At 34.1% G+C, this 22303-nt stretch overlaps 3 protein-coding genes across 6 annotated transcripts; 1 reads left to right on the forward strand and 2 right to left on the reverse strand.

Annotated features, from left to right (window-relative positions):
• LOC118055870 (protein yippee-like) lies at positions 1–22012 on the reverse strand. Of its 2 annotated transcripts, XM_035067890.2 has the most exons (7): positions 22002–22012; positions 3063–3110; positions 2789–2911; positions 1297–1340; positions 473–581; positions 328–383; positions 1–236 (listed from the first exon to the last, which is right to left on the reverse strand). In XM_035067890.2, exons 3-7 carry the CDS (start codon positions 2882–2884, stop codon positions 149–151), a joined length of 393 nt encoding a protein of 130 aa, XP_034923781.1. In that variant the 5' UTR covers positions 2885–2911; positions 3063–3110; positions 22002–22012; the 3' UTR covers positions 1–148. The 2 variants fall into 2 exon arrangements, with proteins under 2 accessions (XP_034923781.1, XP_034923782.1); XM_035067891.2 differs by lacking the exon at positions 22002–22012 and having other exon boundaries at positions 2789–2918; positions 3063–3282.
• Positions 4695–6444, reverse strand: LOC118055868 (chlorophyll a-b binding protein CP29.3, chloroplastic). Its single transcript, XM_035067888.2, has 2 exons — positions 5857–6444; positions 4695–5140 (listed from the first exon to the last, which is right to left on the reverse strand). Exons 1-2 carry the CDS (start codon positions 6364–6366, stop codon positions 4823–4825), a joined length of 828 nt encoding a protein of 275 aa, XP_034923779.1. The 5' UTR covers positions 6367–6444; the 3' UTR covers positions 4695–4822.
• On the forward strand, positions 9707–13072 carry LOC118055867 (high mobility group B protein 3). 3 transcript variants are annotated; one of them, XR_012170630.1, is made up of 8 exons: positions 9707–9826; positions 10429–10501; positions 10668–10796; positions 10884–10941; positions 11055–11099; positions 11186–11527; positions 11624–11704; positions 11793–11853. XR_012170630.1 is itself a non-coding variant. In XM_035067886.2 (8 exons), exons 2-8 carry the CDS (start codon positions 10431–10433, stop codon positions 12697–12699), a joined length of 528 nt encoding a protein of 175 aa, XP_034923777.1. In that variant the 5' UTR covers positions 9722–9826; positions 10429–10430; the 3' UTR covers positions 12700–13072. The 3 variants fall into 3 exon arrangements, 2 of the variants coding, with proteins under 2 accessions (XP_034923777.1, XP_034923778.1); XM_035067886.2 differs by lacking the exon at positions 11186–11527 and adding an exon at positions 12658–13072 and having other exon boundaries at positions 9722–9826; positions 11793–11894; XM_035067887.2 differs by lacking the exons at positions 9707–9826; positions 11186–11527 and adding exons at positions 9827–9895; positions 12658–13072 and having other exon boundaries at positions 11793–11894.
• Positions 22013–22303: the final 291 nt, after the last annotated feature.

Consider the following 22303-nt stretch of genomic DNA (forward strand, 5'->3'; position numbering starts at 1 on the left):
TTCATCAGAATCAACAATCCATGTTTAGAATCAATTATTGACAGCTGGTTGACAGAGCTGTCCAAATGAGGAATTCAGTTTTTCATAGTTCATGGTTAAATAAGATCAGAAGAGAAGAATGTACAATATAAAATGGCAAGACAGACGATCAAACATCGTCTGCATCACTTCCACCGATGTGGTGGTGTTCATGATTCACCCAGTAATGGCTTCCATCAGGACCAGACACCTTAAACCTGCTCAACAACAAATCAAAATGCAACCTTAATTTAGAGGATCATTTCAACCCAGAATTAGAACTTTCTCCTAATGTAGTTATCCACTGACCGCTCAAGCACAGATTTTCCTTCCTTGTACTTCTGACTCCTTTCATGTGCAGTCTCCTGAAAGAAACCATCCAATTAACTAATCGCAACAAGAAACATTCAGAAACACATTGAATTCTTTTCGAATCTTTGCCTTCTAATCTTACATATTTCCAACCCACAATTGATCCACACCCGACACAGAAAATGTCAGCAACGGTATGCAGCCCGGTAATCATCATTCTCTCTTCCTTCTCTCCCACAAATACATTCGCTCTGCCATACAGAGTAAGATGATTTAAATCTGAAAGGACCATGAGTGTGAATATATAATGTCTTCTGGCTCATTCTAGCATGAAACAATGTGTCTGAGGATGCTCTGAAGATCATACATAATCAATCTAATTCCCCATTCAGCAAACAGAAATAATAATTAAATATGATCACCGCAGGCAGCCCAAGTATGACATTCATCTGTCTTGCTCTGTTCAGTAATACCCAGTCTACAACAGCATATCGAGGACAAACAGTTTAATGCTTGGAGAGCAATTATGCTTCTCTTCTCACTTGGTGAACATACATTTGAAAGCAAATTTTAGACTGATTTCTAAGATGTTTTACATTGCCCCCTTAAAAGGGCCTAGACTAAAGAATCCATCTCAGATTGTACTATTTTAGTTTGCCATAAACCGAGCACTCCACTCCCCTTTCCCACGGCCACAAGTAGAAGCCCATGCCATGACAAGGCAAATGCCAAGTGCATAACTACCAACAGATGTCCTGGCAGACTCAATGTCTGGTTCAGATGTTACTTTCAAACAGCATCATTCACAAAGAACAAATAATATATATATTGAGGCACTTGGTATGATGTGAGTGATCGGAATCTTGTGGCATTGACTTTAGGTTGTTGGTCCAACATAGAATTATCTCCATATTTAATGAGTGTATTAAAAGGTGCCCGAAGCCCAGAAAATAAAGAAAAACTTACACCTTATTGAAGAGATAAGCTTTCCCATGCCTGCAGTGAAAAGACTGAATAAAAGAGCAGAGGCAAAACATGTAGTCAGAGCACTTGCATCCCATTAAAACCCCAAACAACATTTGCTGGACAGAATGAGAAAAGTAAAAGCACAATACAGCCCGATATGCTGAGCTATCATCAAGAAATATTTTAAGCACATCACTGTCCAAGTCTCACTTTGACAATTACCAAAATATAGAAAAATGCTGTTTGTGATCTCACTTAGAAGACTTATCTACTGTCATATAATAATCCCTGTGACAACTTATAGGCATGCAAATACAGACATGCACATAAGCTACTTGATTGATCAAGGCATCCGAAAATCAGTCACTTTCCATGGACAAGGATGCCTTCCCAAGTTCTCAAGCTACTTGAGAGCATCATCCATGATACTTATAGAATGTTCCTTCTGCAAATGGTTTGGGGTGTGATAAGCTTCGCCATTTGCTAAAAATGCCTTTAACATACATCATATGCCATCCAAGGATGAAGTGGACAAGCTCCACACTTGGTTGCCTGGTTGGTTCCTTTATACGAGTATGGTTTTGAACCAAGCAGAGCAAAACGAGAGCAGTGTTTAAACAAAATGGAATATATACATTTCAGTTATATGCTGTCAAAATTTTGTCAATACCAAAGGGGATACAGCATCCAAGTAACTCGACTTTAGTGAAGCTTGAATGCAGAAGAGGACAAAAAAGAATATCATTTTAAGCAAAAAAAAAAAATCATCGTGAAGACCAACAAAATATAATCATCACAAAGTGCCAAACAATAAAGATGTTCATACATCCCACCACATTAAGCAACAAATTCAATCACAAACCAAAAACAACTGTGAAACGCATTTTGTTTTCCATAAATAGATCATACACAATTGAAATCCTCTTTACATCCAGATATGGCATCAAGTGCAGGATTCTAAATGGTGCAACATGTGAAGCATTACCAAGCTTCCAAAACAACATATATTCAACAGCCTAACCAGCCTAAGATCCTAACTAACATGTTATGGTGCTTATTTAACGGTTTCAACCATTAAATGATAAAAATTGCTCCACTTGCAGCAGCATCTATTCTTCGTTTATCAAGTCGAGGCAAAAGGATTTCACCAATTAAGCATCATCCAAATAAACTCGAAATGCACTATATATACACTCTTAAGTTTTTTTTTTTTTTTTTAATATTCTCCTAATGAAAACTGGGATATCATTACAATGACTAATCGAAAACCCCCTTATCCAATCCAATCCAATTCAATCCATTCTTCATATCTAACAAACGAAACCTCTTAAGATAACTTAATTTAAGATCATCATAACTTAAACACAGTCAACCGTCAAAAAGCACCCAAATTTTCAAAAAAACAAAACAAATTCGCAAAACCCAGATAAAAATACCACGAGATAATCACGAAACATAGAGAAATCAATCAATGAAAGGTCGAAAAAACAACCCTTGAAACAATATCGTCATAAAGAGCAAGATGGGTCCTGCAGTGCTTGCAACTATATATCTTCCCTTCAAGTTCCACAACAAACAGCCTCCCCATCCTCGCAGGCAGATCTTACACAAAAATCTGTGGACTAGTAGTATCAATAGGGAGAAGAAATTCAAAATCCTGATTGACTGACGAGAAAAAACAGAAGATTCCTTTTTTTACAGGGGGAGAGAATGGAAACGGAATGGCTAATATTAATGTTTTGAATTTGTTTGATTGGATTGGCTACCTCTTTGTTTTTTGCTTCTAATAAAGTTGTTGTTGGTGCTGCTGCTGCTGCTGCTGCATGCCTTCCAAGAATCGTAGACCGAGAGGAAAAGAGAAGAAAAGCTATCTACATTTCCACCATTATATTACCTTTTTCTGCTGAAGTCGAACCTGACAAGACGTGTATCTACGGTTTTTTCCCTTTTCTGCTTTCCTTTTCCTTAGACAACTGGGAGGCGTTTCGCATTTCGGCGAAAACGCTGTTGGCACATAACATGAGTTTTTTCTAAAAAAGAAAAAAAATAATTTTTTTTAATATTTTTAAATTGTTCTCATGGTTTAAAATTAAAAATAAATTTTAAAAAAAAATTAAAAATATTATTTTAATAAATTTTAAAGTAAAATTATTCTTTAAAAAATGATTACTAAATAGACTCTATACTACTTAGCGCTTAATGATTTTTTTTTCATGTTTTCTATTTCTAATATTTAATTTTAAGGTTATTAAACCCAATTAGATTTTAGTATAGGGTAAGTTCTGTATTATAAATTGGGTGAGTCATAAATCAAGTGAGTTGACCAACTTAAAAATATCAACTTAAAATTAAATATCAATTTTAATTTTAATTTTAATTGGTTTAATTTCATCTAATGCTAAGAATGCCTAAATAATAATATATATTTTTTTAAAAAAGACATAGATTGTATGTGATCGTTTTATCGTGATATTTGAAAGAAAAATAATCTAATCTTGATAAACAATTAATTAATCTAAACATACACTTATGAGATGGTTAAGCTGGTCAAGGTCAATTTAGGCTTGTATTTCCAATCATGTAAACGTGTGCTCATTCAAAAAAAACGAAAAAAAATGATCGCTTAAAAAACGCAAACACTATGTTGACGAGGTTTGAGAGACATACCCAATCCATCTTCATAGCAATCAAGTTAGCTCTGACATGGCATATAATGTTATTAAGATTATCTGTTAGACTCGAACTGATGGATAACGTTATTTGATATCGCTGTCAGAGCTAAATAATCGCATATTGTTTATGATAAATAACAAAAAACCTTTTCTTTCAACCAAAACTTACTCCATGGTTGTCTACTTTTGCTACGGTTGGAAGGACACCGCTATTTTTAGCGGCCATTTGGTGGCTGTGGCGCCAGCGCAGCATGGTGGTGTATGCTGAACATTATGCAGGGGATGGCTGGCTTTTAAGGAAAATTTATGAGATGGAGGGTGATTGCGTTAATTTCTTGGCTTGCAGTGACGGCACTTCAAAAGTTCAAAGATTGGTGACCTGGAAAAAACCAGATGATGGGTTTGTTAAGTTGGATGTAGATGGCAGCTTGCTTGGAAATCCAGGGAGCTAGGTTGGGATTTGGTGGTCTCCTCAGGAACGATAGATCTCGAATGATTGATGCAAATGGACTTCCGTGCCAGACTCGACATTTGAAATTATCCATCAACTAAAACAATGAAGGTTGTCGTCGGCGAGGCCTGTTGATTTGCTGTGGTATGCAGCAGCTGCGAAACGATGATCGGTGATTACCAAGAACTATCCATTACCAGGAGAAAGCCAACTTGAGCTTTTTCATTTGCGTAAAAATGTACCATGAATATAAAAAAACTAATTAATGCAATGTGTTTAAGCAACGAGACTTTAATTAAATGTATATATATCCAAATATATAGGTTTCGAAGAAAGGAAAGAACGTGTGATGATAATTAGACCGCGGCATTTTTCTCCTCAAAGTTTTATAGAATTACAGAGATCAGTTGTTGAAGGTAGCCACGAAGCTAATGGGACCTTTTCCTGTAAAAGCAGCTTGAATACCAAATATAAGGAAGGCCACCATAGCTAGCCTTGCATGCTTAATCTCCGCCAGTTGAAGGTTCTCTATCTTTTCAGGATCAGATGCTAAGCCAAGAGGATCAAAGTAGCCACCAGGATATAGCCTTTTCTCTGGGTCAAGCTCTGCATTTCTTTGGAACTCGATGTACCCAATTACTATCACCTCAATCCATATCAACGTCGTCAGGGAGAAGGGAAGTGGCTGGCCAAGGTAGGATGACCCCTCAATCAGCTCCACCTGGAAAATCAAATCACCGAAAGAAAAAAAAAGTCATCAATTTACTTAATTAAATTCATGAATTTATCACATCGTCAGTCGTGTCAGTTTTGTTGTTATCGTGATCAACACTGTCATGCATCTTGCTTGGATAGCTAGAAGACACGAATAAAAAAACTGGTTGTGTTGTTGCTGTCCACATCGTATTTCTCGAGTGTTTGTCTGGACCTCTCACAATATTTCGAAGAGAGCTACAGGTTAATAATATTAGTGTAAATTGAGCTACAGGTTAATATTGGATTATGCTAGTATTTTTGATGGATGTGTATGATTTTTTCAGACTATATATGTTCTGTTCAGCCATACTTCTCTCCCATGACCCCATCTCCATTCTTACGTACTAACTTCATTTTCAGCATCCTGTTCATTAAAAATGAAAATCATATACTTTCAAGGTTCTGCCGGAAAAAAGTACTGTACCGGTGGACAAAATCAACCGGAGAAAAAGAAGAAAAAAGATCAGTCCATATTGTTTCATCAAAACATTTATCACTGCATACTCCAATTTTTTAGAGTTCTTAAAAATCAATTTCTTTCTTTCTTTCTTTATTTCGCTAGAAAGAAGGAATCTAAATGATTTTATCAGTTAAAACGTACTAACACTATATGAAAGTTTAAACTTAGAAAGCTGAACGCTAAGTGCGTATAAATTTCATTGAGTACTAGCACGCACGTACCTTTCCTGCATCTTGCCATGCAACACCGGTGAGAGCCTCCACAGCAATGGCACCAAGAGTACCCAACATTGCCCACCTTCCATGAATAAGTTCGCATTCTCTAAACCTCTGCAGCCCAAAAACCTCAGAGTATGGCTGGAAGGGTGTTGGTTTCACCTCCGTGGCATCTACCCGGACTCCAATAACATCACCGGCCAAATTCTTTGCCAAGTTCTGGTCCAACGAATCCAAATCAAATTGCAAGTACTCTGCGGGCTTACCAAGAGCGAATGGGTCAAAGCCGCGGTCTCCAACCATGGTTCCATCAAGCCATTCAGGTGGGGTTGCACCAGGGAACCATACAAGCCGCTCTTCAAATTGTTTTGGGAAGGATTTCTTTGGTGGAGGAGGAGGAGGCGATTTCTTGGTTCCAAACCCAAACAGGGCTTGAATTTTTCCTGGATTTTGTTTTGTGTATTGAGTCCGGGTCCCCAAAAAGTAGGACGCGGCAACAGCAGTCGTTGCAGCCATGTTCGGGTCTAAGGAAACTGGCGTGTGAAAATAGAAGTTGTCCTAATTTTATAATGGATTATTTGTTTAATTTCAGGCGAAACTGCGCGAGGAATTAAGTTTTTTTTATTTTTATTTTCTTTGCCAATGGATGTATGTGAACCAGAATTGCCTGGGCCTTATCCTTATCCTCTAGTGAGTGATGTTGGATGGTTGATCGTTGATGGCTTCGACACCTTTCTTTGTAGGATATTGGAACCTGGACGTGCGTACCTAATTCTTAAAGCCAGTGGGGTTAGCTACAAAAGAAATTAGAGTGGCTCTCTCTTCCACAATGAACAATTTTATGAAGTATATACCCTTCATTTTACATAGATATACCGATAATTTGATCTTAAATTAAAACCATTAAATACCCAAAAAAGAAAAAAAGCGTCAAACCCAAGGTATAAAAAGAAAAAAATCACATCAAACGTAAAGATAATATACAAAATTAAATGTTATATAGAGCATTCAGTTGAGTTTTGGATTCTTTTTAAGAAAAATAGATAGATATTTATAGTTATTAATTCTATAATTTTAGTTAAACCATTAAATGCTAAAGTTACTGTTGGTGCTGCATTATACTCTATAAAATTACAAACAATATATAAATTATTGATCTCGGATACATAGCAATATTTTCAAAAATAAAATTTAATTTATATTAGTCTTTACAACATTAAGTTTTTTAGATTATGATTTTTTAGTAGAGTGACTTTCTAAAATAACTTTTAATCAGAAAGAAAATTTAATTTGTATATGTCTTTAATTACAACAATAACTTTTAGATATGATTTCTTATTAGAGTGACTTTCTAAAACAACTTTTAATAAATAAAGTGATTTATGTAACAAAGTCTTATTCTCATATATATATATATATATATATATATAAAAGTAAAAAATTCCCTAAACATTTTATAACGTTACAGTTAATATAATAAACTTTAATCATGCTTAGAAGCAACTTTAAAGAAAGGGTTACTGTGGCTCCTCGACAAACTCAAGAATGAGAATTTTATCACAGAGAGAGAGAGAGAGAGAGAGAGAGAGAGAGAGAGAGAGGGAGAGAGGGAGAGACAGCTCAAGAGGTAAGAACAACACCACCTTAGAATTTAAGGATAGCGCGATATCATATTGAATGATTGGCCTGCGGAAGGAGTTGGGGAAGCCTCTCTTATAAAGTTATAAATTAGGAAGAGAGGGCAAAGAAAGAAGAAACAAAATTCGGAAGAAACAAATTTTATCAGGAGTGTTTGGACCGATTTAAAGCACTCGAGGTTGGAAACACTTAAGAGCTGAAGCAGGTCTAATTAAAACATTTAGAGTTGTTTGAAACCTGTGAAATAAATTTAATTAAGAGAGTTATATGAATTTTTGTGTCTTGAACTTTTTGAGAGTATTAATTTTAACTTTAAATAGAATTTAATTTATAAAAAAGATGTAAAAGATAAATCGCATGCAAGAACCTCTAATTTACTACAATAATCTCTCTTAAAATTAATATTGAAAAAAACATTCCAAAATCACTCACATAATAAAACAAACCTTATCTTTACTCCTTTTTCTGTTATTCGCCTCTTTCTTTCCTCTCAAAAACTCTTGGCAGCAAAATGTTCTTTATTTCTCTACCTGGCATCAATTTTCATCAAGATATTTTTGTTTCTCAGGTATGTTAGTGATTTTTATTTTTTGGTTTTTGCCTAAACCTTGCATTTTCCTTCTTCTTCTTTTTTTCGGTTTTACTAAGTCAATTATACGAGGATGATGTTTGATTGATATATAAATGTGTATAAATTAAAAATAAATAGAGATTGAAAAGTAATATTTCAAATTATAGCAAGTATATAGGAACAGAAAATGTGTAACAATTATTGATTACTTTATATTTTTTAGGTAAATTCTATCATCCATATGAAATCATTTATATTATCATGGTATCATTTGCTTATCTAGTATGTGGCTTGTAAAATGATGGAATTTTTTTTTTAACAATATATACAAGTTTTCCAAAAAGATTTGAACAATTATTTAATAAGAGATATGTTTATTTATATCTTCTATAAAATGCCTATATTTTATAAAATTTTAAATGAATGTAATGATCCTTATAATAAAAATAAATAATTTATGTAACAAAAATGATTTGTAAATTAGAAGCAAAATAGTTGATATTGTTAATTTAATTTATTTCTATTGGTGTTTTAATCAGTATAATTAAATTCAATTTTATGATTTAATATTTTATTCCAAACATAAAAATTATAATAGATTATTAATAGGTAAAAAATGGATAAGAGGTAGGAAAATATACCTAACAATTCATTGAAATTCCCCGAGATTAAATGCATTTAAAAAAAAAAAACCCTTTTCAATGCAGTAAATATTTTTCAATTATTAAAAAAAAATAAAAAACTAAGGTATTAAAAATAAAAAAAATAAATAATATCAAACAAGGCTAGCACGTTTTAAAAATGAAAATAATAGGAAGATTATGACAATAACTTCAAATAAATCTTGTTTTTGAAATCTAAGACAAGCTCGTAAATTAAACTTGATCTTGATCCGTACTTTTCCTCCATCTTCTCTCGTATAATTTGGAGAGGTTAGATTTCGGTGGAGCATGGTAGAGTTTCCTCGGTACTCTCCTTCCCTTTAACTTTCTTTTATTCTTAGAAATAATTTAAAATGTATTCCTTCAATCTGTCCCAAATTCTCTCTCCACTCTCGGAAAAACAATATTAATGCAAACCCTTAATAACTATAACTACAAATTCATAAAAAATAAGAAAAAAAATTAATATAATGACAATATTTTGAATTATAATGTATATAATTTATGTATTATGTTAGTAAAAATATTTTTTAATACGATAATTTATGCTAATTAATATAATTAATTTTATAATGTTGCTTTTAGTGTATATATATAAAAATTTGATATTAGATCTCGCATCGATGCAAAATGATATTAGGGTAAACTAATTTTAGGTTTTCTAAGAAAGTTTCAAGACTATTTCAAATTAATTCTTCATTACTAATATCTCCAGTGGGAGGCAGCCCCTTCCATCAGACAAATACCTGATCGACACAACACGTATGTGAATGATGAAAGGAATAAATAAATAAATAAACTACAATACCTGATGAAGAATTTTGTGACGAATAAAACAGAAAGTAGATTGTACTGTACAAAACCCTGACTTGGACTGAACATCACATTAACCAATCAAAATCCAGGTATCCCACTCACAGCCCAGACAAAACATTTTCCTCAACTTCAAGTTCTGTCAGAAAGTTTCCACGTGTCCACTCATGGGGCCCAGTACAAATATCTTGTTGGCATCTCTCTCTCCTTACTTTTTAGGACTGTTTTTTTTGCTCTGCTTTTGTTATTCGTATTCCTTTGTTATCGTTCCTCTCTTCCACTCATTAAAGAGGTAAGCGATCCTTTCTAGATAGCCTGTTCTTAGTTTTTCCTCTCTCTGTTTTTGTTTTTTTCAGTCTTGGTACAGCTTCTTTTCTTTTTTTTTCCCTTTTGAACAGTTTTGATATAATTTCTGATTCTGGTTCATTAGTTGTTAATTGGTTTTTCTGTTCTATTTTTTGTTTTCCAGTTGAGTTTTCTTTATGATCATTTGAAGTAGTGAATTTTTCTAGTTGAGTGTTTTTCCTTGTGGGTTTTCTGTTATCGTTTTGCTAGTTTGTGTCTTGATTCCTGTACTGTATGCATCGTCTGTGTTTGCTTATGGGTGAAGTAAACAACGCTTGAAACTTTATGGCTTGTGTTTTGCTTTAGTTTCCGAGAAAATGGAATTAATCTTAAATTAGCGTCTTAAATTCTGTCAGCGTCAACCAGAAAGTTTTCTTGTTACCAAAGTGGGTATGCTTTGTGAAAACAAGTTTCTTCTTTGTGGGGAAAAAAGTGTTAGCAATTCTGTTGTAACCCCTATTCTTAGTCTGCCAATTAGGTTAATTATGGTTTGAATAGAGTAAAATGTTTTTTTAATCAAATAATGTTATTTCTTAACATTGTTAATAGCCATGAAAATTGCCAAGGGCAAGGGGGCAGCGAGGACGGAAAAGAAGGAAGTATCACTCCCAGTTGAGGACAGGTAAATATTCTGTTTAGTTATAGCTAATTCATTCTTTTCTTTTCTTTCCTTAACCAATCTTATATAAGAATCACACGGCTGTTATTCGTTATTTGTTTCATTGACTGGTTATGGTATAGATTTTGAGTGAATGGTTTGTCATGTATGCATTTATTTCCTCTTTCAGGAAGATTGGAAAGCGAAAGGCAGCACTAAAGGCTACCGAGAGTAGCAAGAAACGAGCCACGAAAGAAAAAATCACCAAGAAGGACCCTAACAAACCCAAAAGGCCTCCGAGTTCTTTCTTTGTTTTTCTGTATGTCTCTCTAAATTTGATGTGGTTTAGCAATTATAATATCATTTTGAAAATCACCTTATGGTTATGCAATGTAACGAACCGCAGAGAAGAGTTCAGGAAGATTTACAAACAAGAGCACCCCAATATGAAGGCTGTCTCAGCTGTAAGCAGCTCTTAAACACCTCGTGTTTATTACGATTGTGGACTTCTTATAGCTGCTGTGATAGATCAGTTAATGTAGACTGGAATTTTGACTACTGGATCATGTGATTGAAGGTGGGGAAAGCTGGAGGAGAGAAGTGGAAATCCATGTCTGCTGCAGTAAGTCCTAAAACCTTCCTTTTCAGATTCTTGAATCGAGTTGGGTCTTTGAAAGACAATGAATTGTGCTGCTTTTGACTGGATAGAATACTTTAACTAGAACGACGGTGCGGATTCTGTTTGTTAAGGTGTTGCAAAAACCTGGAACTGTGGCTCCCACTGGACCTGGCCGTGCACCACGCACATGTTCGATGACTTTGGAACTTTGTCTGGTTAACCACACCAATGCCGGTGTGGTGTAGACTGCAGGGGCCCTAGATGTTGGTACTTCTAGGGTCTGAAGATTTAAAAGGACTGAGTGGTGGAATTCAGATATGTTTCCCTTGACTGATGTTGCAAGTTGGACATGTGCACATTCATATATATATATATATGATTGTTTGAGTTAGTCAAAATAACTAGTGTGCAAAGAGTATTTTCAGTTTTTAGTAAGTTATATTCTCTGTCTACTGATTGCTTCCTGGCTTTACAAATGGCATGCTGATTGTATTCTTACCTTCCTCTACTGGAATTGGATTTGGCAGGAGAAAGCTCCATATGAAGCTAAAGCAGCAAAAAAGAAATCAGATTATGGGAAGCTTATGACAGCCTACAGCAAGAAACAGGTGAATCTTTTGAATGTTGCTTTCTTAAGAATCAAACGAACTTGCCTTTTCTTTTCCCAGTCTCATGACTACATTATGCCTCTCCCAGGAAACGGATGATGGTGGTGCTGACGAAGAAGACGATCACAAACATTCTCACAGGTCCAAATCTGAAGTCGATGGCCAAGATGACAGCGACGAGAGTGTAGGGGTAATCTTTTGTCAGCCTCTGATATCTCACACTATCAGATATGTTAAATATTAAGCAACTCTTGCACTTGCACTGCATTTCCATCCCCGTAGTGATATCATGAGAATGCACACTTGAAACTTCATAATTCAGACATCTACTCATTGTTTTTACACGGTTCAATCCGTTGTCTAAGTTAATCGACACTGTAGATGCCCCACGTTTAAAGAGGCCAGGTTCTTTGCTCTAAGATCCATTTAAAATACAATGCTTTTCCCAGTCCAAGAGAGTTAATAACTGGTTCTTTTTACATGCAAATGTTCTTGTGCACTAATTCCTGTCAACAACTGGTCAAGATTAAAAGAAGACCTCATTGTTCCACGTGCTAGTATGCTTTAGGTTATAGGGATTAGATTATTCGTTTTAGGTTTCACCTGCTTGGGTCCTCTGCTCCTGGACCTTATAATTTCCTGAACTTGTCAGATTCTTACCTCGTTAGTTTTACTGAAGAGAATCATAGCGAGATTACCTGAGTTCCAGATAGAGCCATTGATGAATTTGGCATTGTTCTATCTTCAATTACTTTATTTTTGTATGCGGTTGTGTGGGAGTTATTCTGCAATAGATGGTTTTTTCTTTACTTCTGTTGATATAGATCGACTCATGTCCTCCCTGCTGACTATCAGTCTTCAATTACTCATCAAATAAGTGCATTTTCTTTCATTCATACTTCTCTTGTTTTCTTTAAACTAGTCCTAAGATAAGTTGTAATTTCAATTTTCAGGAGGATGAAGATGACGAGGATGAGGACGATGACGATGACTGAAGTTGGCATGTGGGCTGATTTAGCCTATGATTGATCCAGGCCAAAAATCCTAGACTTAGTGATTGAAGCTTTCAGGTTATGTCTTGTCTATGGTGGTGATTTTCTGAAATTTTCCAAAGTTTCTCTGCTTTTATTGGTGCTGCTAAGTAGTCATGTAAGATTTACTCGTACCTGCCACGCATTTATCTGACTATCTCAGTTGAATCATGAATAGATCCTGAGCGCAACATACATTTTGCTTTGGTATGCTACCTGCAAATTCAGTATTGCCTGGTGAAGAATAGCGATGAATAGAATTTCTGTTTGTAATATGCGGGCTACCGGTATAACTACATCTCTACATATGCTAGGGTTTTGTTTTTTGGATTCTTAACTGCAGTCCATGGTGAACAGTCATATTTACCATCTCCTACAAGCAGATAAATATTTACCCTGCAGTTTACTGCACCGGAATTACAAGTTCCCTACCATCTCTGTACTTGGTGGTTTCTGGAACGATGCTGTAAGTGTCCATGTTCTACCTGTTTGTCTTACTCAGAGTAGCCTGGAAACCAGGAAAAGTAGTTCACCCTTTGTCTCCTTTTCTGTACAACTAATATGCGTTGCTTGACAAAATTGTAACCAGACCACAAGCCTTGATGTATCGGTTAAATTGCAGTTGCGTTGTATCTAACCGTTGCAGATAATTGACATTAAATCTAATCGGTCTTGTGCCAAAAAATGGGACAAAATGCTGGTTATTGCACTCTCTCTGAAGGGTATCAACTCCAGGGCTTCTGTAGTAGCTACGACCAGGAGGATATTTACCCACCTCTGCAATTGGTTAGAGCACACGCTTTAACACTTTTTTTTTTAAAAAAAAAACCCTGAAAAGTTACTAACATAGAGTCATATCTGGAATTTATAGCGATTTTGGTTTGAAAAAGATCCCCAATTTTTCAAACAGGATTATGGAGGACGACTTTCATTTTGATTTTGGGCTCCAAGAGAAGCCAACTGGACAGATTTAAGTGGACTAGAATCAAACCACCTCTCCAAGAGCAAGTGCTCATGAATATTTTCTTAAATAGAGAACTTTCTATATTTCTATAAAAAAATAATTTATACGAGGTTTGATTAAAAAAAAATGCTGCCGTTGACTACAAAATAAAGTCCAGATTCCTGCTCTCATTAGTGCATGGCTGTAGCAGATAACAGTCTGCTGTGTTTTTTTATTTATTATTATGGATGATTTCTTTTTCTAATTTTGTGTAGGATTCATATCACACACAATTTTAATCTCTGTACAATTCTTGGATCTAAGCTATTTCATCCCTGTACAATTTCACCTGTCAAAAATTAAAAAAAAGTAACCTGACGATCTCTCCAAGCTTTATTTTACCGCACTCGGTAGTAGAACAGTCCAGTTCTATTAAAACCATGTAGTTTTCATGGGCTGGAAAGAAAAGAACTTGAGATGGAAGCATGTTTCATACGTGTAATGTCGGAACATGTCGCCGGAAAGTGAAAAATGTGATGGTCACATGCTCGCGAGGGACACGCCCAAGTGGGACTACAATTGCCCGTCATTATCATCATTATAATCAACATCAACACTAAAAGCAACAAGTTGAATCTTAGAAAAGGAAAGCCATAAAATCAATGAATAGGTGCCCACAATTCCTACATGAAACCAATTAGCTTTCATCTTGGTGTTCTGGTACATGATTTTAATCATGGTTTAATTAGCTTTTGTTTTGGTGTAAGATGTTAATCATGGTTCAGCACATAACAGTACATAACTGAATTTTTTATTTACTGTTTGTATGGCATTATCTCCAACACTAATCATGTTATGATGTCAGTTCTCGAAGAATTTAAGGCCTCCGTTGTTGGTGTGTAATGAAATCTCTTTCTCTTCTTAATGATGTCGGAACTTTGTCGCGGTAATTCACGCATGCACGTGCATGTGCGGGGTAAAGATCATATATAGTTTGTTTCTTTGCCGTGTAACTATGGAGTAGATCTTAATTATACCAAAAAAAAAAAATTATGGAGTAGATCCGTGTACCTAGATTTTGATTAATGCTTGAGATATTCTACACTTACCCAAGTTTATTTAACTTTGCTTACCCAGTGATATCCTATTTATTAGGAAAATTTGCTCAGTTTATCCTTTGCCTGAATAAACCTATTAATTTCAATTTATTTTTATATTGTAGATCATTTTTCAATCCATCCTTATATTTTATATAACTAAAATTGAATTAAAAAAAGAAGAAGCTAGATCACTAGTTGATTAGTTCAACCGATTTAATGTTTTTTTTCTTTTTATATTAATCGATATATTAAAAATAAGCTTAGCCATTTAGAAAATAACAAAAAAAAAAAAAAAAACAGGAACAGGAACAGAAACAAGAACAACAGAATGAAAGGGGAAAAAAGGCAAGAATTCCCAGATTACAATGCAAACCTTACAAATCTAGTTAATTACTCCAAAGAAAGAGGTCATTTGCCCTTTGCACAGGTGAAGGTTGCTGTGTAACTAAAATTCCTGACACCTGATTTTAACCCCATAGCCAACCTGTGAAGAATGAAGTCAAGACCGATGGAAGGGTTCTGTTAAGTCACCGTGATTCAATTACAAGGTAGAGAAAAGTGACACTGCTTTTCAAACCATTCCAGAGAGTTGTTGAATCGATAACTAATAAAGAATCGAAATCAGGTAATTATCAACAAAGAGTTGAAAAATAGGGATCAGAAGTGAGCATAGCCGTCAATTTAAAAGGCTATGACTGTCACCTTGATCATCTATGAGCAGCAAATATCCAGAATTAAATAAAAGAACCTGCAAAAACCAACACTTAAAAAAGAGAGAAGGGTGACAGCTTTTTTAAAATCTTTTACCATGTCACTTTTGCTGTTTCAGCCTCTTTGTTTTTCTTATTTCAAGGTATAGAGATTATGAATGATAAATTCAGGGAATCGAGCTTATTCACAAACTGCGCCGGTCGATTAGTGAGATGATTGGTGGTGTGAAAAAAGTCTACAAATTAATGCCGAACCACTATAAGCTAAGATATGAGGATTGAAAGACAGCAATAAAGTGGGGTTATGTGCATTTAATTATCAATTAGAGACAAAAGTAAACAAGCACCAAAATAACCAAGGGGGATTTGGCCGGCAATATCAATCAGGATTTATCACTTAACAGGACTGCTTTTGTCGGTATTTTACTCGAGAGTTTTAGGAAGATTTTGCTACATCTAAACACCAATGAGGAAGCCTCCAATCATATCGGTACCAACTTAATTAGCACCATGCACCTCACCATACAAGAAAAACATCTTTAGAACATGTGGCCGGTGCAGCCGAGATTATATCAACATCAGGGGAAAAAAGTTATCTGGTGGGGCCGCTAAATTGTCTCTTCCACTAGCCATATATTAATTCTTACAATAGGATCTTTTACCTTTTATTTACTGATCCTTTGCACTTCTGATTCTGTTCCCTTGCGATTTTCACTTCTCTTTACACGCGCGTCCTCTCTTTCTTTTGGTTTTTTTTTCCCAGTCATGTTATAGTTTCTCTCGTCCTCTTCTGAAATCAACTGCAGCTTTTGGAACACTCTCAAGTAACATTCAAGCAATATAAAAGAAGGTGATGAGCCATGAGATTTAAGTTATTTTACAAAATTCATCAGGCCGCACCTTATCTAGGTTGCTAATCCCATAAGAGAAATCCTAAGCATGCACTCAACCTCTCTCGATCGATGGTCAAGTCCTTTCTAGCTACCACTAGGCCGCACCTTGGCCAAAGTCCTCTCCATGTTCGGTTATGCGTTCCTCGTATTGGTCTCCATCCCTCCTCAATATATGGATTGGTTGCGCTTCGATTTTGGTAGACTGCATGTGCAACCCTCCTTGCAGACCGGTCATGCATCTTTTCTCAAGCTTTATACTCTTGATCGTGAATTAGGGAACATATGATGTATGTTATTAATGCTACTGCGTATCATAACACATGACATTCTCTATATTTATCATATGATTACCTCGAAAACAAAATTATATTTTTAAAAATAGCTTTACAATAGTCTCATATATGTTTGCGATCTTATTCTTTAATCTTTATTTTGTCCAAATCTGCGTGTTATCTCCTCTGCACTTGTCCCACTACAAACTCACATAGGCTAAATTAAGCCATATAAAGGGCATTAAATCCCAAGACAAGGGGTCTTCTCCATGTCTCTCAATCTAACTCTCCAGCTAGAAGATTTATTCGCCTTAGTTATATTTAAACTTTGCTGTGAGAACACACGTAACCCAAAGTGACAGTTTTTTACTATCACAAAAATAACAGAATCCCTTACTATTTCAAAAATCTTCCCTTCATTCTATACGTCTTCCCTTCGAACAAGAACTTCAACTTCTCTGTAATTTCACTTCAATCTAAAATGGAGTGCATTAGTTTTAATAGATCTTTTTTTTCACATCCTTTCTCCAAACAGTCGCTGTCTTGACATTAACTGGCACCACACGTGCAACCTCTGACAAAATTAACCCACATCCTCATTCATGTGGACTGACCGGAAAATATATCGGGAAAGTGCTCACCCTAACACGTCTGAAGAAGAAAGTACATTCTGTCACAAATCTACATCTCCACAGCGCGCACGAGCGACTCAGACCTCGTGTCTCGTGGATGACCCCGGCCAGAAAATACATTTCAGTGTACATTTTTTCTTCTTCTTCGTACCATTAAGACTTTTCTCATCAAAATTGTCTGTTAAATTTTGTTGAATGCATATCATATGTGATTGTTAAGTTGATAGAAGCATGTTCACCAAATCTGCATAAAGCTCTTGAATTTATTTATAATCGGGTGTTTATATACAAATGTCTCCTGTATCAAACAATTAATTACTCGACGGAGGGGCAGATTTGTCTCCCCATATCGATTGACCGTTGTATACAGGATACAGGTGTACTTATCGGATAAGATTGACCATACATATTATCTTTTGTTAGGTTGCTCGAAAATATAGGTGGAGGCATGGCAAAAGCAGGGTGGGTTTTAGTCTAGGTTAAGATTATATCAATATTTTTTAATTAATTTTATGTAAAAAAAATTATAATTCTCAATTTAGTTGTCAAAAAATTCTGAAAATTTGCGTGAAGCCTTCTAATATGATGCTTTAGTTTGAGTTAAAATTTCAGAATATTCAAAGAAATTTAGAAATTTGATGAAAAATCACAATTTGATCAGTTTTACGTTATTGGACGTAATTTTCAATCCGTCCATTAGACTGAGTTGAAATTTTACGAGGGATCTTAAAATATATTTAATAAAATTTATTTAAGAGTTTAGGATGAACAGAGCTTGGTAATACTAATAAAAAAAGAACCATCAAATAAAAGCAAAATGACTCATTAAGAGTAAAATAGTTATTTGCCATTAAAAAATAAAACAAATAAGCTCCTCCTTCCTTTTATATGTTGCCGACTGAGCAGAAGCAGAATAGAAGAAAAAAGAAAAGAAAAGGCGAGAGAGAAATAGAAAAAGTAAGGAAAAAACATAAAAATATTTCAAAAAAAAAAATAAGAAGTGAGAGAATAACCTTGTAAACTAACAAAGTCCAACTTATAAAAAACTAATCTGAGGAAGAATCAAGTGAAGGAAGAAGAAATTAAAAGAGAGAAAATTTAATTACTTTGTTTTCCAGTTGACATGAGATTGTTAATTTATCCCGGTTGAGGGGTTGTTACAATATCGATTCAGATTCGATTATAGATGAATTATATTTCACAAAACATCGAAAGATGTAATTTTAATAGTAAGTTTATTTTTACTTTCGCTTTAATTTTATGTATTTTTCAAATTTATTTTTTAATATTTTAGATAGTGTATTTAAATTAAAACTTTACTATTAATTTTAAAAATTTATATACATAAGTTAATAATCCATCTTAAAAAATATTTATATATTTATTTAATAATTCATGATAAAAAAAATTTCTGCCCTTGCTCGAAAACCTACAAGAACTTTTTGCACAGTTCAGTATTTTTATTAACCACACCGGCATTGGTGATTAAAAAGATTAAAAAGGGTAGCAGTATACTTTTTTCTAAAAGCATGTCTGCTCAAGAAATTAATGCTCCTTAAAGGCATGGAGCCTGCTTGATGAAAGTCAATACTCCACGGTTGTCAATGGACGTGTTATGTACCGGATCCATGTATCGTTCAGCAGCAGGGGCAGTGATTGAACACGAAATTAGAAAAACAAAGTCAAATTTTGTATTGTCAAATCCAAGTTCACGCTGAAGCTATCTATGTTGGTAGGGTATTCTTTCAAGAAACGCAGCTTTTATTGAAAGGCGTCATCGATACTAGATAAGATGATAAAGAGTAAGTTTTTTACAAGATATTTTTGGTGGTTATGATTTTATAAAAATAAATTTTTTTAAAAAATATAATTAAATATGGTTAATTAAATTTAAATATATATTTGGTAAAAATTATGGTTGAGGTTTATATACAACAAAAATATATATATAAAATATTTAGTTATGATTATTTTTCAAAAGTGTTTTTTATTTAGGAATATATCAAAATAATTTTTTTTTAATTTTTTAATTTTTTTTATATCAACGCATCAAAATAATATGAAAATAAATAAAAATTAAAATAAAAAAATTTTAAAAAATACTTTTGAAACGCGAAAATTAATAGAGTTTTACAAAACTCGATTAAAAAAATATGTAAAAACTGTTTCACAAAAACTACGTTTCAAACTCAATTTTTTGATGAATCCTATAATATAAAACATAATTTAATATATTACTAAACATCTGACTGTATTTTTTACCACAAACACAAAAGCTAAGAATAAACAAACATATCCAAAATCATAAACCTGTAATATATTTATTCACATAGTATCATAAGAGGTGGTTCAAGTGTTTAACGAAAAACAAAAGATAAAAACATGCTGTTTAAATATGTCTCAGTCTCGAAGAGTATATTCTCTTTGGAGATTAGGAAAAACAACATTGTAAATTAGTCTGGATGGATCTTGCAAAATAAATTCACGTGATACTTGTTATACATGAAATAATCTATATTTCCATTATCCCTGTTATTTTGTTATCAGGGATCAATATTTTTATTGATTTTCTTATTTCACTAAAGGGAAAAGCAGATGCCTTCATTGAATAAATTATCACCGCTAGCGAACATGACACACCTTGAAGAGAAAAACATGATTTTGAATTGTGAGCTTTGAATCAACCGAAGTGAATCAATAGATTGGTCCCCTTCGCAGAAGAATTAAATAGGTTTCAAGATTTCTTAAGATCGCGTGGTCCTTTTTTTCATATCATATAGGTGCAGCAGTATATTTATCGCCACATGATTTTAACATATGATGCCGTGGACATTGTGGTCCAATGATTAACCTTCCTCAAAGTATATTTTCCTCTGCTCCTTGTTTTGTTTTTTTTCTTTTTTTCCTTCCCGGTTAAAACTTAAAAGTCACAAATTATTGACTTTAAGTCTGTATTTAATATTATAATAGTTTATATATTTCAAAGTATTATTTTTTATTTTTTTAAATTTTATTTTTTAACACATAACCAATAATATTTCCAAACATTTTCTAAATCGAATAAGAAAAGGAATGTTCAAAAGATTAAAAAAAAAAATACAAGTTGACATTGTAAATCTGTCACGTTGCAATTTGTAAGTAAGCTGGAGAAAAAGAGACGCTTGATTGAAATTCCAATATCCTCCCTCGTTCCTCACCTGCATACCTTGTAAACTGTAAACTATTATGTTTAATTAGTTGGAGAAATGGGTTTGCATATTGTAAAACTATTGTATTCATGCAAGCTCGTACAGTACCTCGTGTTTAATGACTGGTGGATGGTTAGAAATGCATTTTTGGTGAGCGATGCATGAGATCCAATTAAGGGTGATTATTACGACAATTGAATATACCTATATATATTGCATTTTAATCTATGGAATAAGTTTTTCTCTCTCTCCTGACATGGATAGAATGCTAGAGCCACGACGAGTATTATTAGCTGGCAAAATAAAAGAGTGGTTTTGCTACTAAAGTACAATGGATATCGAGCCAGCACCATAAAGTTGATAAACTATGGTAATTAATTAATAACCTTGTTGTGGTCTGGTGGGTATTTTATACTCCATTAATTCTCGATAGAAATAGCTTGAATTCGCAGTCTTTTTGCATTTGGTATGAAGCTTACTGTTACCAGACTAAAGATTAATTGGTTAGCTCTATCGATCCTCGTCTGCATTAGTGCCTCACTGTTCGATTAAGAAAACACATGGTGTGTAGCATTAGGAAGAAGGCAGTGAAACTTTCCTCTTTTCGCACGTAGTCTTTCCTTTAACTTTTCTTCCACGGAGAAACAAGTTCTGCTCGAGGAAGCTTCAACCCATCAAACCATGAATGATATATATTGCAAAGCTCGGTATGTTTTTTTTTTTAAAAAAAAAACTTTTGCTTTAACACAGTGACACGGTACTGTGATATGAACTCGTCTCGAATCAAAAATCCGTTAAACATACATTTTGTGTTAGTATATGTGAACAAATTTGGAAGGATATTTTCATAATATCGAAATAAAATCAAAGCTCAGGATATTAATTTTCATGAACTAGACTAATCGTATATAAACATGTTATAACATATCAAAGTCAAGACTAGAACTTAAAATTAATCTCAGGTTGAATAATTCGAATCTATATGTGAAGACACTGTAAACCATTATAAAAACAAAATATGCTTCTCAGAGCAAGAAAAAAGTAGTGGTTTACATTAATTCATCCTTACGCTTGATCAAGTAATACATTGTTTTATCGTAAGCTTGATGGAATGCATTAATTAATGATTGATATATACATCATGCAATCCTAATATTAATATACATGGTTAAGAAGATCTGTTGTTCTAATAATTTTAGAGTTCAAATTCTTAAATCAACACTGACAGTTTTTTCTTCTTAAAATACGACTAAATTTATATGATGGATACGGTATTAAATTAAGAGATCGTATAAAAAACATTTAATTTTAATCAAGTTACAAATCGATTAGAAAATAACGATGATGATTATAAATAAAGAGCGTGCATCTTAACTTTTTCAACAAATAAAATGTCGGCAGGGGAGTGCATAGCACACGCGAAAGCTAATCGATGGTGCTCTGCATGGAGAGCAATTAATTGAGAAAATCGTGCACTCTTAGATCTAGAAATATTCGATCTCCCCCTCGCCTTTATCTTTGACTATAAATGCCTTCCAATTATCATATAAAAGGATTTAACTGACACATCGAAGAGCTGAGAGCATGCACGGATTGCACCCACTTGGACTCGCTACATGTATTGGTGGGACAATCATTTTTGATATAGACGGACCAGCTAGCTAGCTAGCAGATAGTTATAATTATTGGTGTTGTTGCTCATGCATCTCCGGTCTCCCCTTTGGTCACTGAAAAATCTGGTTGTCACGGTGGCGATCTCTGCCGAGAAACCAAGTTGTGTATGATTTGGGCCATTACGAAGGACTAGTAATTATCCCCACCCTTCCGTGG

This window comes from Populus alba, chromosome 8 (assembly GCF_005239225.2).
Source record: "Populus alba chromosome 8, ASM523922v2, whole genome shotgun sequence".
Taxonomy (NCBI): Eukaryota; Viridiplantae; Streptophyta; class Magnoliopsida; order Malpighiales; family Salicaceae; genus Populus; species Populus alba.